At 38.7% G+C, this 13,838-nt stretch overlaps 1 protein-coding gene across 1 annotated transcript in view; it reads left to right on the top strand.

The window, feature by feature from the left end:
- OBI1 (ORC ubiquitin ligase 1) overlaps positions 1 to 13,838 on the top strand; it is a 40,781-nt gene extending 26,943 nt beyond the window's left edge. Inside the window, exon 6 of the mRNA XM_040267513.1 lies at positions 11,092 to 13,838. Within this exon, the coding sequence (XP_040123447.1) occupies positions 11,092 to 12,607 (1,516 nt within the window). The 3' untranslated portion in view covers positions 12,608 to 13,838. The remainder of the gene's footprint in view (positions 1 to 11,091) is intronic.

The following is a 13,838-nucleotide window of genomic DNA, read 5'->3' as shown; positions in this document are numbered from 1 at the left end:
CTGCTAAGTCGCTTCAGTCGTGTCCGACTCTGTGCGACCCTGTAGACGGCAGCCCACCAGGCTCCCCTGTCCCTGGGATTCTCTAGGCAAGAACACTGGAGTGGGTTGCCATTTCCTTCTCCAGTGCATGAAAGTGAAAGTGAAGTCGCTCAGTAGTCGTGGCCGACTCTGTGTGACCCCATAGATTGCAGCCTACCAGGCTCCTCTGTCCATGGTATTCTCCAGGCAAGAATATTCTGAAATACATTGTTAGCAATTCTTAAATATTTCAAATCAACCTGAATGAAGCCTGTATGACTTGATTCTAACCTTACTACCCATCTCCCACTTGCAAAACCCCAGCACCTGAAAGGCACCTGATACATACTTGTTGAGTAATTAAATAAACAGATAAATAACATTTGATAAATTACTTGACTTGTTGGAGCCATTACTTTCTTTATGTAAAATGTGCATAATGTACCACTTTGAAGATGAAATAATTGTATGTCCTTGGCACACCACATAGCACAAAGAACTGGTAGAGGTTTGCGTCTAAATAACTGGATCCGTTATCCATCCCACCCTAGAGATTGTTTATCCTCTCGCTTTGTTTCTGTCCTCGTTAATGGCTTTACTACTTATCTGGTTGCCCGAGATAAACACCTCAGTCTTCCTTTCCTGCGTTTTCCGCTTCTTCTCATCCCAGTCCTTATTGTCCAGTATATTCTATCTATTAAATTCCTGTGTAATGCCTCTTCTTCTTGTTCCCACTAGTTTCAATCCACGTGATTTCATGCTCAGCCAATTTTAATAGCCCTTTGCCTCATTGCTCTTGTCCTGTCACAGCTCTGGAGCGTTTGCTGTATGTTGCCTGAATTCTAGAATATAAATTTGATCATCTCACTCTTGTTTATAACCTTGGGCGATTTCCCATTTTTCGCAAATTGAAGGCCGGATTTCTTAGTATAGTACATGAGCCTCTTTACTAATAGGACTTTAGCTTAGCCTTCTTAGCTCCTCTCCAACCTTCTTCATGTACGCTGCTGTGGCCATGATGAATTTCTCACTGGGCCTGGATTTGCATGTGGTGACATGTACCTTTGCTCATGTCTTTTCCTTTGCCCCTGGTCCTCTCCATTACCCTTTCATTTTTTATTCATTTTTTAATCCCTACCCATCCTTTGAGACTGAGCCCAGTTGACATTTTGTCTATGAGACTCTTAAGAGTTCCTATTGTTCTTTTATTGTATTGTTTTAAGGATTATGCTGTATACTGATCAGTTCCATGACTGTCATGCTCAGTTAATCTTCCAGCTCCTTGGAATTAAGACTTTCTTTTTGACCATGTCACATGGCTTGCAGGATGTTAATTCCTTGGCCAGGGATGGAACCCATGCCCCTGCAATGGAAGTGCAGAATTCTAACCACTGGACTGCCAGGGAATTCCCAAGACTCTTTTTGTGTGTGTGATGAACTCAGTGTGTATCTGTATAAAGTGTGTATGTGTGTGTATTTTTCCTCTGGGACATAGCAAAAGGAAATAGCATTCTCACACTCTAATGCTTTACACTGCTGCTTGGAGGGAACTGAGCAGGGAATTAATTAAGACTTGAGCTTTCTTGAAGCTTAAGATATATAGGGTTTAAGAAGGCAAAGAGAGATTCCTGGCATTCTCCAAATGAGGGGAGCAGAGGGATTCCCTGAAGTCTTCCAAAATTGTCCTAGAGCTTGAGAGTTTGAAAGAGGAAAAGAGACAGTGTCAGGGCTTGTGTTTTGAGTCTGAGTCTCCTCAGTTGAACAGCTTTTCCTGCCCTTACCCGTCTCCATGCTGACTGTGAGCTGCGCCCCTTCCTAGTTCACAGGTCTAAACTCCTCCTCAACTGTGTCTCAAGACATACCACCAGTACCACGCCTAGCTTTCAGCTTCCTCAGCAACACCTCTGCTCTTGCTGGCCTTGGCTGTTCTCTCTTCCTGACCTTTTCTGGCCTTTTTTGTTTCTCATGATTCTGCTCTGACAAACACAATGATTCCTGGTATTTGACCCTAGCCTGATCCACTGACTGATTCTGCTATGCCCTTTGGTTTTCCCGGAAGGGGAACTTGTAGACTGTCAGGGGAGCCTGATGATACCCTGGGGCCAGACTGTGACAGCTGGGTGTGCTCAGGCCCCTCAGCCGCCTGAGGGGCCCTTCTCTGGATATTCAGCTAATTGGGGGTGGACAGTTACTGCAGTTTTCTGTCACCTTGTCTTTATTGTATTGATAAGATATTTTAGGAGCCTGCAGTGCATGCTAATGACTAAGCGGTAAGGTTGTCAGAAAGATTACAAACTGCTTGAGAACAAGGATAATGTCCTTTTGTTTTCTTCCTCATCGCCCCTCAGCATATATTAGTCTTCAGTAACTGTCATCTGAGTAATAATTATGGAGTGGCTGGATCACAGTTTTTTGTTTTATTTTGTTTCATATTATTCCTCATGCTGAGAGAGAGAGATTGATTTAACTGTAGTGACAAATGTATAGATCGTATTAGTCCAGAGATTTTTAAGTATGCTTTATTTCCCCCAACCACAGTTGTATTCTTTTATACTATTGAGATTTTATTGTTGTTAAGGTTAGTATACTTTGGGGAAAGGTATGAAATCCTTTATTCCTCTGAGGACTGTAAAAAGATATGAAATAGCATGTCTCAAGATTCTCTCCTTCCATGAAAGATTAGGATCGCCATTTCTGTCGTGTCAACTTCAAGGCTGCTCTTAGAGGATAGAAAATTAGGGCATTCCTGTATGGAGCTGAAATATATTTATCAAATAGAATGGAATTTATTTCACAGTAAAAAGAGTAGTCCATCTTCACAGGCAGCAAATATAGATGTGAGATGGCCCTTTTTAGAGACTTGCCACAAAAGGAACTTATTCCTTTTCAATTTGCATATACTGCCTAACACTTGAGTGTTCTCTATTAAGAATTTCTAGGTAGAATTGAAGTGGCAGATGCATGATTAGTTTAATAAAATAAACATACACACAAAAGCTTTCTTTAAAGTCGTATTAGTAATATGAACTGTTATTTTTAAATTTGGTTCTGTGTTTGAAAACTTGCAAATCCAGACACTGCCTTTATTTTTGAGAGGTGGAGGAAAAAGGAATGGCTGCAAAGGCTGACCTCTGTCTTTAGGGAGGAACTGTGGCTTTTTTTCTTTTAATTCTTGCAAATATTGGAGCACATTCTGTTTTGGGATAAAACTAAGATGCAGTGTAGCATAGCTTATGTTTCTTATTCCTATTATACCCTTATGTAAGTAAGTACTATGTGATGTTTAGGTCCTAAAATTTTTGCATTTAAAATTTTGCTCATTTCATTAGTAGCTTTGTTTCTTTGTAGTTGAAAATGCCTGCTGATTGTGCATGAGGTAGACAAGAAGATGGTGTGTTTTTTATACATAGAACAATTAAAGATGGAGCTTCCAGTTCATGATTCTAGTTCAGATTTAGTTTACATATCTCTGGTTAAAATAGTCACCCTTTTGGGGTTGGCATTTGCCAAGTTGATCTGTGCTACAGTTTCCTGGAAGGTCATTTTAATAAATGATCTTTGGCAGCTTGAAAATTCTCTTGAACTTATGTCTAGAACATGATAGATGTTTGATAAATGTTTATTGGCTTTGTGCAGACAGATCTGAATGTCTTCCTACATCTTGTTATTTCCTCTCCATATTTCTATTAGCAAATGTATGTATTAATAAATATTACGACAGTGCTAGACTTGGCACTCTGTAGACATGCTAGCATTTTTACTACGTCATAGTATAAATAGGTGCTGATATTACTTAAGCAGGGATCTCACGTTTGGGCATCTCGTGGTTTCATACATGGTATTTGGACTTAGGCAGACTTGGCTTCCTGCTGCTTCCTTTCTGTATAACCTGGGACAAGAGACAAGTGCTTTAAGTGTCTCGTTTTTTCATCCTTAAAATAAGAAACAAAGCTCTTGCTTCATAAAGGTGACATGACGATATATATCAAGTATATAGCAATGTACTTGACACGAGTAAACTTTAGTAAATTGTGACTGCTGCTGTTACTGTCACCATCATTGTCATTAATTGTCACTTATACTACTGTAGATTTACCTGTTACACTTTTGGTAATGTCCATCCCCAGAGTTCACTTTTATTTATTCATTTGGCTGTTGGGCTAGGGAATGAAAACATTGTTTTGGGTCCTCAGGAGGGAAGATTTTTTTCCAGTTCTCTCTCAGTAGGCTTCATGTGGCTTAATAAATTTTTGTGGACTCAACTATTGTGACAGTATTGGCCATAGATAGTAACTTTTATGATTACCAAAGTCTCAAGAAATGTAGCATTTTCATAACTGAGTCTTTCATTTTAAACAGAGAAAACTCTCTTGAAGAAACCCTGGCAAGTCATTGGGTTCAGCAGTGGCTGAAAATGTCTAGGGCACTTCCCAAAGCTTCTCTTGTAATTTAAAGACAGAACGCTTTCCCCAGTCCTGCTGTTACACACAGAAGGATGGGAATAGATACGGGTCACACACAGACAGGTCATTGGGAGCGAGTGAGAGGAAGGCCCCCACCAGCAGATACAGGCTGGAGCTGCCTCAGTGCTGGTCCTCCCTGTACGCTTTCCCTGGAATACGCCCCTCCCCATCCTCTCCACACATGCACGTGGCAAAGCGCATGCTGGGACCTCTCCTTTCCTTCCCACTTCTAGCCAAACTCAGGCCCCAAGGAGCTCCTGTTACACACTACTCACTTAAGTTACGTCTAATCAAAGAGAAATTCCAATATTTTGGCCACCTGATGTGAAGAACTGTCTCATTGTAAAAGACCCCAATGCTGGGAAAGATTGAAGGCAGGAGGAGAAGGGGACGACAGAGGATGAGATAATTGGATGCCATCACCAAGTCTATGGATGGACATGAGTTTGAGTAAGCTCCAGAAGTTGGTGATGGACAGGGAAGCCTGGTGTGCTGCAGTCCTTGGGGTCACAAAGAGTCAGACATGACTGAGCGACTGAACTGAACTGAATCAAAGAGAGGCATTTGCAGACTTAAGGAAACTCCAGCTCACACACCATGCTTTATGAGAAAATACTGAGGGAAGGGAACAATAGAGAATTTTGTTCTCCTGAAGCTCTACCTTTCCTCCATGTTTAAAGTGAAGAAGATACTTGCCGGTATTTCTGCAAGTCAGGGGATGAGAAGGTATGCAACTGCAGCTATGTAGCCAGGCAGCGCTGCAATAAAATTTGCTCTATGACGGGTCATTTTTTCTTAGGTATGTTTACTAGTTCTTTAAAAAACAATTATTTGAGACTCACTTAAGTTTACTTGGTTTTCCCACATACCAAGCATTACTTTACTACAGGTAATCCTCACTTTCCATGTTGTGCAGAACCATAAAAATGACCATTGAACCAAAAACCATGCAAAGCAATCTTAATAATCAGTGAGAAAAATCACACTGTTCTATAAACTTTAATAATTTTATCAAAACATTGAATCTCTATAAATGTATATAAAGATGAAAAAATAGTAAAACTGATACCTATTTAGTACTTAATATTTATATATACAATGAATTATATATAGAAGCATTGAGAATTGGAATGTCATTTCTTTATTGAAAACTTACAGACAATAATTTGAATTGTGCTTGCCTTCTTATTATATAGCTTATGATAATAAAAGCAGAAATTTTTCTGACACTTCAACAAATTGTCATATTCCTAAGTTTGCATCAGTAAGTTCGCCTTTCCCAGTTCCTCTGGCTTACCTAGGTTTTCTTAAATAGCAACAGTTTCAGCATTCCTACAGTCAGCTATTCTTCTCTATATTTCCATTTGATTCTAACTTTACTACTAGCATCACCAACTCAATGGACATGAGTTTGAGCAAGTTCCAGGAGTTGGTGATGGACAGGGAAGCCGGGTGTGCTGCAGTCCTTGGGGTCACAAAGAGTCAGATACAGCTGAGCAACTCAACTGACTACTAGCATTAATCACTTTACGATGTGTTTGCTACATCTCATCTTTGTTGGCCAGTTTTGTGTTTTGAGTTTCCATTTCTGTAAAAATGTCATGTCACAGCACAACTCTATGTTTTATCATCTGTGTGTGAAGTGGGAAACGCGTGCACAGTCACTTTCAAACTTGGAGAGAAATGACCCGATTGGTCACAGACAGGCTGGATCACAAATGTTGGCTCAGATCCAAAGATTGCTTTTACTTTGTTTCACTCTTAGCTCAGGTGCCAAATTAGGAAAAGATATAAAATCAAAGGTACATGAGGTAGAGGGGCTCACTTCCCCAGAGCCCTTCTTGTTCCTCAAGAAGATGTTTCTGAAATTTGGTGGTCTTGGCAACCTACTGGGCTTGCTGCATTAATCCGTTTTGTTCGGGCTACCATTGAGAACTAGAGAGGCAAACTCAATCACTCAAGTTTCACAGCTCGTTAATGGCCGCAGAGCTCTAGAGGTTCATTCTTTTCACACCTGGTTCTGGCATTTGTTCTTTTATCACATTTACTACTTCTCACCCCTTCAAACACATTCTTTTCTTCCTGTATGATGAGCTATGAGAAAATGTGGTCTTGGGACTTTTTCATTATTAGAGGTGCCTTTATTCTAGTTATAATACTGCAGAGGTCAAACCAGTAGGACTTTCATTTCTCTTACTTCTAGGAGGGACAGGAACACTCTAGTACCTATGTCGTTTTTTGGACAGGAGAGCCCTCAGCCAGAACGTGCATGTCAGTTAATGCTGCAAGAGGGAAAATCCCTTAAACTTCTTAGATTCTAGCAAAACATACTTCTGATATCAGATGCAGCTCCCAAACTGCTTTCTGTTTTCTCTGACATAATGAAGCCTTTGGCCATCACTGCTGCTTTGAAAATCAAAGCCTTTGGTCTCTAATGGAATGTTTATAAAAATACTCCATTTTGAAATTTGCTTAGGAAAAGGAAGTATGGTAAATGATTTTAGAAATCCCTCTAGCTTGCCTTGGCATTGATTCATTTAATGTTATGTACTCTGGAAATATCTGGAATTAGAGAATAAGGAAGTATTAAAACCCAAGTTAAATAAGCTCTTATCCTCATTGTTTTCTTCCATGGAAGTATAGCATCAGTTATGCATCTCTAATTGTTATTTCTATATGAGCAAGTAAACTGTCTTTTGCCAAATTTAATATCAGTGTCTAGGGTAAGCTAAAAATATGTCAGAAGTCTCATGAGTTTTCATTCTTTTCCTAAGGTGAAAGTGGAAAGTTATTTTAAATGGAGTATAGAACAGCAGGCCTGTATAATAAGAACTCTACTGTGTATGTGATTCTCTGTTGCTTTCCTTGGTGTCAGTAGAAAAGAAAGGAAATAAACAGTCAGATATATGGAACATTTAGTTTACTAATATAGTGACTCACAATACATGTAACCAAGGACCTTTGGATTATCCTATGGTGTTGGCTCTGTCTTGATGTAAAGCACTGATGTATCTTAAAGTAAGAAAATAACATTTATTCAAGAAATATTTAATGAGAAACTACTGTGTACCAAGGATTGTTCTAGGGAGCTAACCATGGTTCCTGCTTTCTTGGAGCTTATATTCTAATGAGAAAGAGACAGAAAACAGATAAACTACGTGGATCAATTAATTTAGTTGATCAGTTCATTGACTTTCACTATATATATCTTTTGGTTTGCCCACCAGCCCAGGGTCCTTATTAGCACAGAGAAAAGGTCTGACTATTCAAAGTATTATAACGTATTGAAGTAGAACTTTGGAGAATTGAGGACAGTGACCTTTTAGAAAATAGCAGCTCCATCAGCGACTCCTTGCTTGTCCCTCTCAGATGTGCTTTGTTGCTGGCCTCTGTTGTTAGTTCTCATGCCACTTTGGCTTTCTCTCCAAAGTAATACAAAAAATACACTTAGGCTATCATTTGACTTCAACTCAGGACATTTGTTAACTAACTTTTAAAAAAACATAATAATAAAAAATGAGGGTCATCATCAAATATAGCATCATAAAATGACATTATATCTGAATTTCAGGCTAAAACCTAAAATAAGAAGCTGCAAATATTTTGGGAAACATTCCTTGTCACTATTGAGTCTCCAAGGACATCCTATGGGAATAGCTGACTTACTATCTAGTAACATTATTTGATTTGATTTTTTTTCCTCATCTGAGGATCAGTTCAGTTCAGTTGCTCAGTTGTGTCCAATGTGACCCCATGGACCACAGCACACCAGGCTTCCCTGTCCATCACCAACTCCCAGAGCTTACTCAAACTCATGTCCATTGAGTCAGTGATGCCATCCAACCATTTCATCCTCTGTCGTCCCCTTCTCCTCCCACCTTCAATCTTTCCCAGCATCAGGGTCTTTTCAAATGACTCAGTTCTTTGCATCAGGTGGCTAAAGTATTAGAGTTTCAGCTTCAGTCCTTCCAATGAATATTCAGGACTAATTTCCTTTAGGATGGACAGGTTGGATCTCCTTGCTGTTCAGGGAACTTTCAAGAGTCTTCTCCAATACCACGGTTCAGAAGCATCAATTCTTCAGCGCTCAGCTTTCTTCACAGTCCAACTCTCACATCCATACATGACCACTGGAAAAACCATAGCCTTGACTAGACGGACCTTAGTTGGCAAAGTAATGTCTCTGCTTTTGAATATGCTTTCTAGGTTGGTCATAACTTTCCTTTCAAGGAACAAGTGTCTTTTAATTTCATGGCTGCAGTGATTTTGGAGCCCTCAAAAATAGTCTGTCACTGTTTCCATTGTTTCCCCATCTATTTGTCATGAAGTGATGGGACCAGATGCCATGATCTTAGTTTTCTTAATGTTGAGTTTTAAGCAAACTTTTTTACTCTCCTGTTTCACTTTCATCAAGAGGCTCTTTAGTTCTTCTCCGCTTTCTGCCGTAAGTGTGGTGTCATCTGTGTGTCTGAGGTTATTGATATTTCATCTGAGGATAGTTTTATTATTAAAACTGCGTAAGAAAAAAGAAGTTTTATCTTCGTAAGCAAATTTAAGACTGTCACTTTTGCTGTTTGCATTAACTAAACATGCTGCAGTTTTTCCGTTAAAAACTATGTGGGTTTGATGATACCGGAGTAGTTACAATCAGGAACTCACAGTTTTGTTTTGTTTTTTTAGCTCTTTGACTAAGCTGTGCAGGGTCTTTGGACCCTGACCAGGGATTGAACCCGTACATCCTGCATTGAAAGTACAGTCTTAACCACTAGACAACCAGGGAAGTCCCCAAACCCCACATATATTTTTGCTGAATGAACTTAAAGATCTTTATCCACCTTATAAAATTGTCTTGCAGAAACTGCCTCTCTGTCAAATACCACCTTTACAAACAAAAATTATTTTTCTTTGTCGAAGAAGGAAAACCACCCATCATTGATTTAACCAAATACTCATAATCGTAAACTTTGTCTTTAAAAAAAGGATGTTAGTTATTGTAGTTGCTTTTATTTTTGTTATACTCATGGTGCCTGCTTGATTTTTAGAAGTTGAAGGGAGTATGCTCTTTTTGGGAGTTCAGTTAATTGCAGGGAGTAGATGAATATTCAGCAACCTGTCTTTTAAGGCCCTTTCTAATCCTGAGATTTTATGAGTCTGTATTTACCTTTGCCCTTATTCTTGTCCCTCAGTGCAAGAGCAGGAATCATGTTAGGGGAGAGTTGGGGAGTGAATTGGGCTTTAGTTTAGGAGGAGGTGATGGGTGCTGAGTGGGAATCATAGAACATACAGTGGTTGACTCAAAGAGGTACACTTACTGTTGACTCCCTCTCCTTTTTTATTTTTTAATACTTAGTACATTTTATTAATTTTAATTATTTTTGTAATTAGGAAAAAAAGAAAGAAAAATATAAACCCATAGATTAAAACAAGTTTTAAAAATCACCTTCTCAAGTACCTTGCTCCAAACAGACAATCCTTGAATTCTTTAAGATGGATCTCTATTTAAGTCATTGAAAAAATGATTAATAAAAAGTCTATTAAAATACTTTTGTGGAGAGAAGTTATTTTTCATGGGATTAGAATATAAAACCTATGTTTATTGACTCCTATGAGGCAGTTTCCTGAAAGATGTAATTTTCCTTGGTGGTCAGATCAGATAGAATTTAAGGTAGATATTTTATGTCCCTTGGAGCTGGACAGTCCTACCAATCATTTTATCATCAGCTCAATATACCACCATCCAAACATTTGGTGCTCAAAAACTGCTTTCTGAGCCAAACCCAGTGCTCATTCTTAAGAGAATAGTGAACCCAAGATAATCCCAAGTGAGAGGAGTGAATTATTGTTGTGTTCTTTTTCCCATACTCTTCAGAAAATCTGAAAATGTTTAATGTGTATTACATTGGAATCTCAAGCACTGACTTTGTATCTCAAAGTTAGAAGAAATGAGATTGATGTCCCACACGGTTGTAAAATGCCAAAAATAAGTAGAGCTGAAATGAGTTAAAGCCGAGTATTCAGAAAGGCCAAGTGAAAACTTCAGATCAAGGGTAGCTGTAATTGAAAGGGTCCAAATAAGTATTTAAAACCACTCCCTGCTGGAACTGCTAAGATTTCTGAATTTCAAATTGGCATTTTATGTTTGACAAGGTGACATTGTATAAGAAATGTATTGTAAAACACTGCTATACGATAGGAAAATGATTGAATGTAAATATTTCAAGATGTGGACCACTGTTCAAATGTTATCATAAATCTTTGCCATTGTTTTAGGGTATAACTCTTCATGCATATATGAGCTGAATTGATAGCGCCAGCACTTGGGGAGGGGAATCATCAGCAAGTTTCTGCCTCGCTGTCAGCACTAGCGTGATTTGACCACAGAAGTATCCTATTAGGTCTTTCCTGTAATTATCATATGCTTGTAATTACATAAATGGGGAAACCCTCTTTTGAAGATACTACATCTGTCCTTGCTCTTACCCTGTTCATTGAGCAGTCTGAAATGTCACTGTTACATGAACTTAGGATGGGGGGAGACAGTTTGCATTCTTAAACTTTAGAAAGAGGAAAGCTTGAACTGTAAGGTTAACTATCCTTCCATTCCTTGCAGGTTTGGGAGGTTTACAGTAGCTGCTCTGCAGTCCAAAGTAGAGCAGTATGAACGTGAAACCAATCGTCTCAAGAAAGCGCTGGAACGAAGTGATAAATATATAGAGGAACTGGAGTCTCAAATTACACAGCTGAAGAATTCAAGTGACGAGAAGGAAGCAATGAATGCCATTTGTCAGAGAGCACTTTCTACAGACAGCAAGGGGAGCAAAGGCACCGAGGAGGATATGGCATCCAAGAACCAAGGTGATGGTGCAAGAAAGCAGCTTGGCTCAGCCACCTCGAGTTCTCACCTGGCAAAACCTTCTAGCAGTTCTGTCAGGCAGGAGGGCACCAGCAAAACAGAACCAAATTGTTCTAAGAACCAAGACCTGTATCAGAAGCGAGTGGAAACAATGCTCACTGTGACAGATACAAGTATGGATACCTATCTGGAAAGAGAGTGGGGAAATAAGCCAAGTGACTGCATGCCCTACAAAGATGAAGAACTCTACGATCTTCCAGCTTCCTGTGCTCCTTTGTCCCTTAGTTGTCTTCAGCTCAATACGCCAGATAATAGAGAGAGCTCTGTAGTCAAAGCAGGAGGTTCTAAAAAGCAGTCAAACCATCTCAGAAAATTGATGTTTGATGATTTCTGTGATTCTCCGAATGTGTGTAATAAAGATTCTTCAGAAGATGATAGAAGTGAGAGTGAAAAGAAATCAGAGTGTTTTACTTCCCCGAAGACAGGGTTTTGGGATTGTTGTTCCACAAGCTATTCCCCCAGCTTGGACTTTGAAAGCTCAGAAGAGAACACAATAGCAAATTGTGTTGGAGAAATTTCTTCAAAATTGAGTGAGAAACCAGGTTCATGTTTATCCAAGAGGTTGAATTCTCTCCGCTCTTTTGAAATGAATCGGACAAGAACATCCAGTGAGGCATCAATGGATGCAGCTTACCTTGACAAAATCTCGGAGCTGGATTCAATGATGTCAGAGTCAGACAACAGCAAGAGCCCCTGTAATAACGGTTTTAAGTCACTGGACTTGGATGGGTTATCAAAGTCATCTCAGTGCAGTGAATTCCTTGAGGAAACAGATAAGTTGGAAGAAAGAACTAAACCAAACCTTTCTAAAGGTTCTCTAACTACTGATCAGTTAGAAAATGGAAATGAATGGAAACCCAATTCTTTTTTTCTCCTCTCTCCATCTGACCAAGAAATGAATGAAGATTTTTCACTCCATTCCAGTTCAAACCCAGGAACCAATGAAATCAAACCACCAAGTTGTTTGTTTCAGACTGAGTTTTCCCAGGGTGTTTTGTTAAGCAGTACAAACCGGCTATTTGAAGATCAAAGATTTGGGTCATCTTTGTTTAAGATGTCCTCAGAGATGCCTGGTCTTCATAACCACCTTCAGTCTCCTTGGTCTACTTCTTTTGTGCCTGAAAAAAGGAATAAAAATGTGAATCAATCAGCAAAAAGAAAAATCCAGAGCAGCCTTTCCAATGCCAGCCCATCAAAAGCAACTAAAAGTTGACAAATTAGAAAGATATCATTTATGTTTTTGTCCTGAGAGGAATATAAGGTTTTAAAGTTACTTTTTTTTCCCCTCATAAAAGCTCTGTACAATTTTGATTTAATAATCTTTAGTCAGGTGTCAAGTCAGAATGGTGGATTAGCCTGTACCCTGGATACTTTTGTTCATTTTGAAGAGTTTAGTCTTTCATTTTCATTTAGGGATCTTTTTGACCAGAGAAGTTAGGGAGAGGGTTCCTTTTGTGTCTGGTTTCAGTATGTTTTGTTTTCTTGAATCTTGATTTATCTATTTGGATACAATGACCTATTAGTAAGTCTCAGTTATCTTCAGAATTTGGATTTCTTAAATAAAAGCTTTGGTGCAGTCTATATACTGTTCATAAGACACTTTTCTTTAAAGCTTCCTAGGGTGGAAATTCTTTTTCCTGCCCCTTTTAATTTATGTTTAGTGATAGTCTAACTTTTATTCAAGGCCACGATGGAGAAACAGCACTCAAACCTTTGTCTGGTACTCACTGACTTTTTTTTTAGGTTTTACATATATGTTTGCATTTTTAACAATGTGTTTTGTCCAGTTTTTGTGAAAATATGTTGCTAGTAAGAGAGAATACATTTTCTGTATGAAAATATTTGTTTTATGTCTGGTAGCTTTCATTCTTTTATCTTTTTGTGTGTGTTGAAAGTCAGAAATTTGCCTACTTTAGCAAGAAGGCAGGGAGCAGTTGAGTTTGGAGAAGATTAAACATGGTGGCTTTTCATTATTTCAGATACACAGGTGCAAAAGCACTCATTGCCAAGTTCTTGATCCACTTATGCCCTAGGGGAGCTTTCTTTGGAGTGGTAAAGTTCTTGTTTGCATGTTACTGTTCTTCATGGAAACTGTATGCATGGTAGCAGTCTTGCTTGCACTGTTTTACTTACTTAAGAAAAAGAAGTTTCAGTTGGCTAAAAGATTATCTTTTATGTAGGACAGAAAAAAGATTGTTTTTCATGAAGAATGTTGAGAGGAGGGTGAGAATAGGTGAGCTAAGCACAATTTTTAATTTAGGTTCTTAAAAGGTATATTCTAAACATGTTTGGTATGCCCGGATAGGCCTTTAAAAATGGTTTGTATGTTAATGACTTGTTTATCTAATGTGCACTGAACATTTTACATTAATACCGAACTGTTTTACATTAATACTGCATGCTTTTCTATGTGAACTGAATAAAGGATGTCATAAACACTGTAA

Source organism: Oryx dammah, unplaced genomic scaffold (assembly GCF_014754425.2).
Source record: "Oryx dammah isolate SB20612 unplaced genomic scaffold, SCBI_Odam_1.1 HiC_scaffold_24, whole genome shotgun sequence".
Classification (NCBI taxonomy): domain Eukaryota; kingdom Metazoa; phylum Chordata; class Mammalia; order Artiodactyla; family Bovidae; genus Oryx; species Oryx dammah.
Note: the sequence above shows the minus strand (reverse complement) of the source record. Positions and strands in the feature narration are given on the sequence as shown.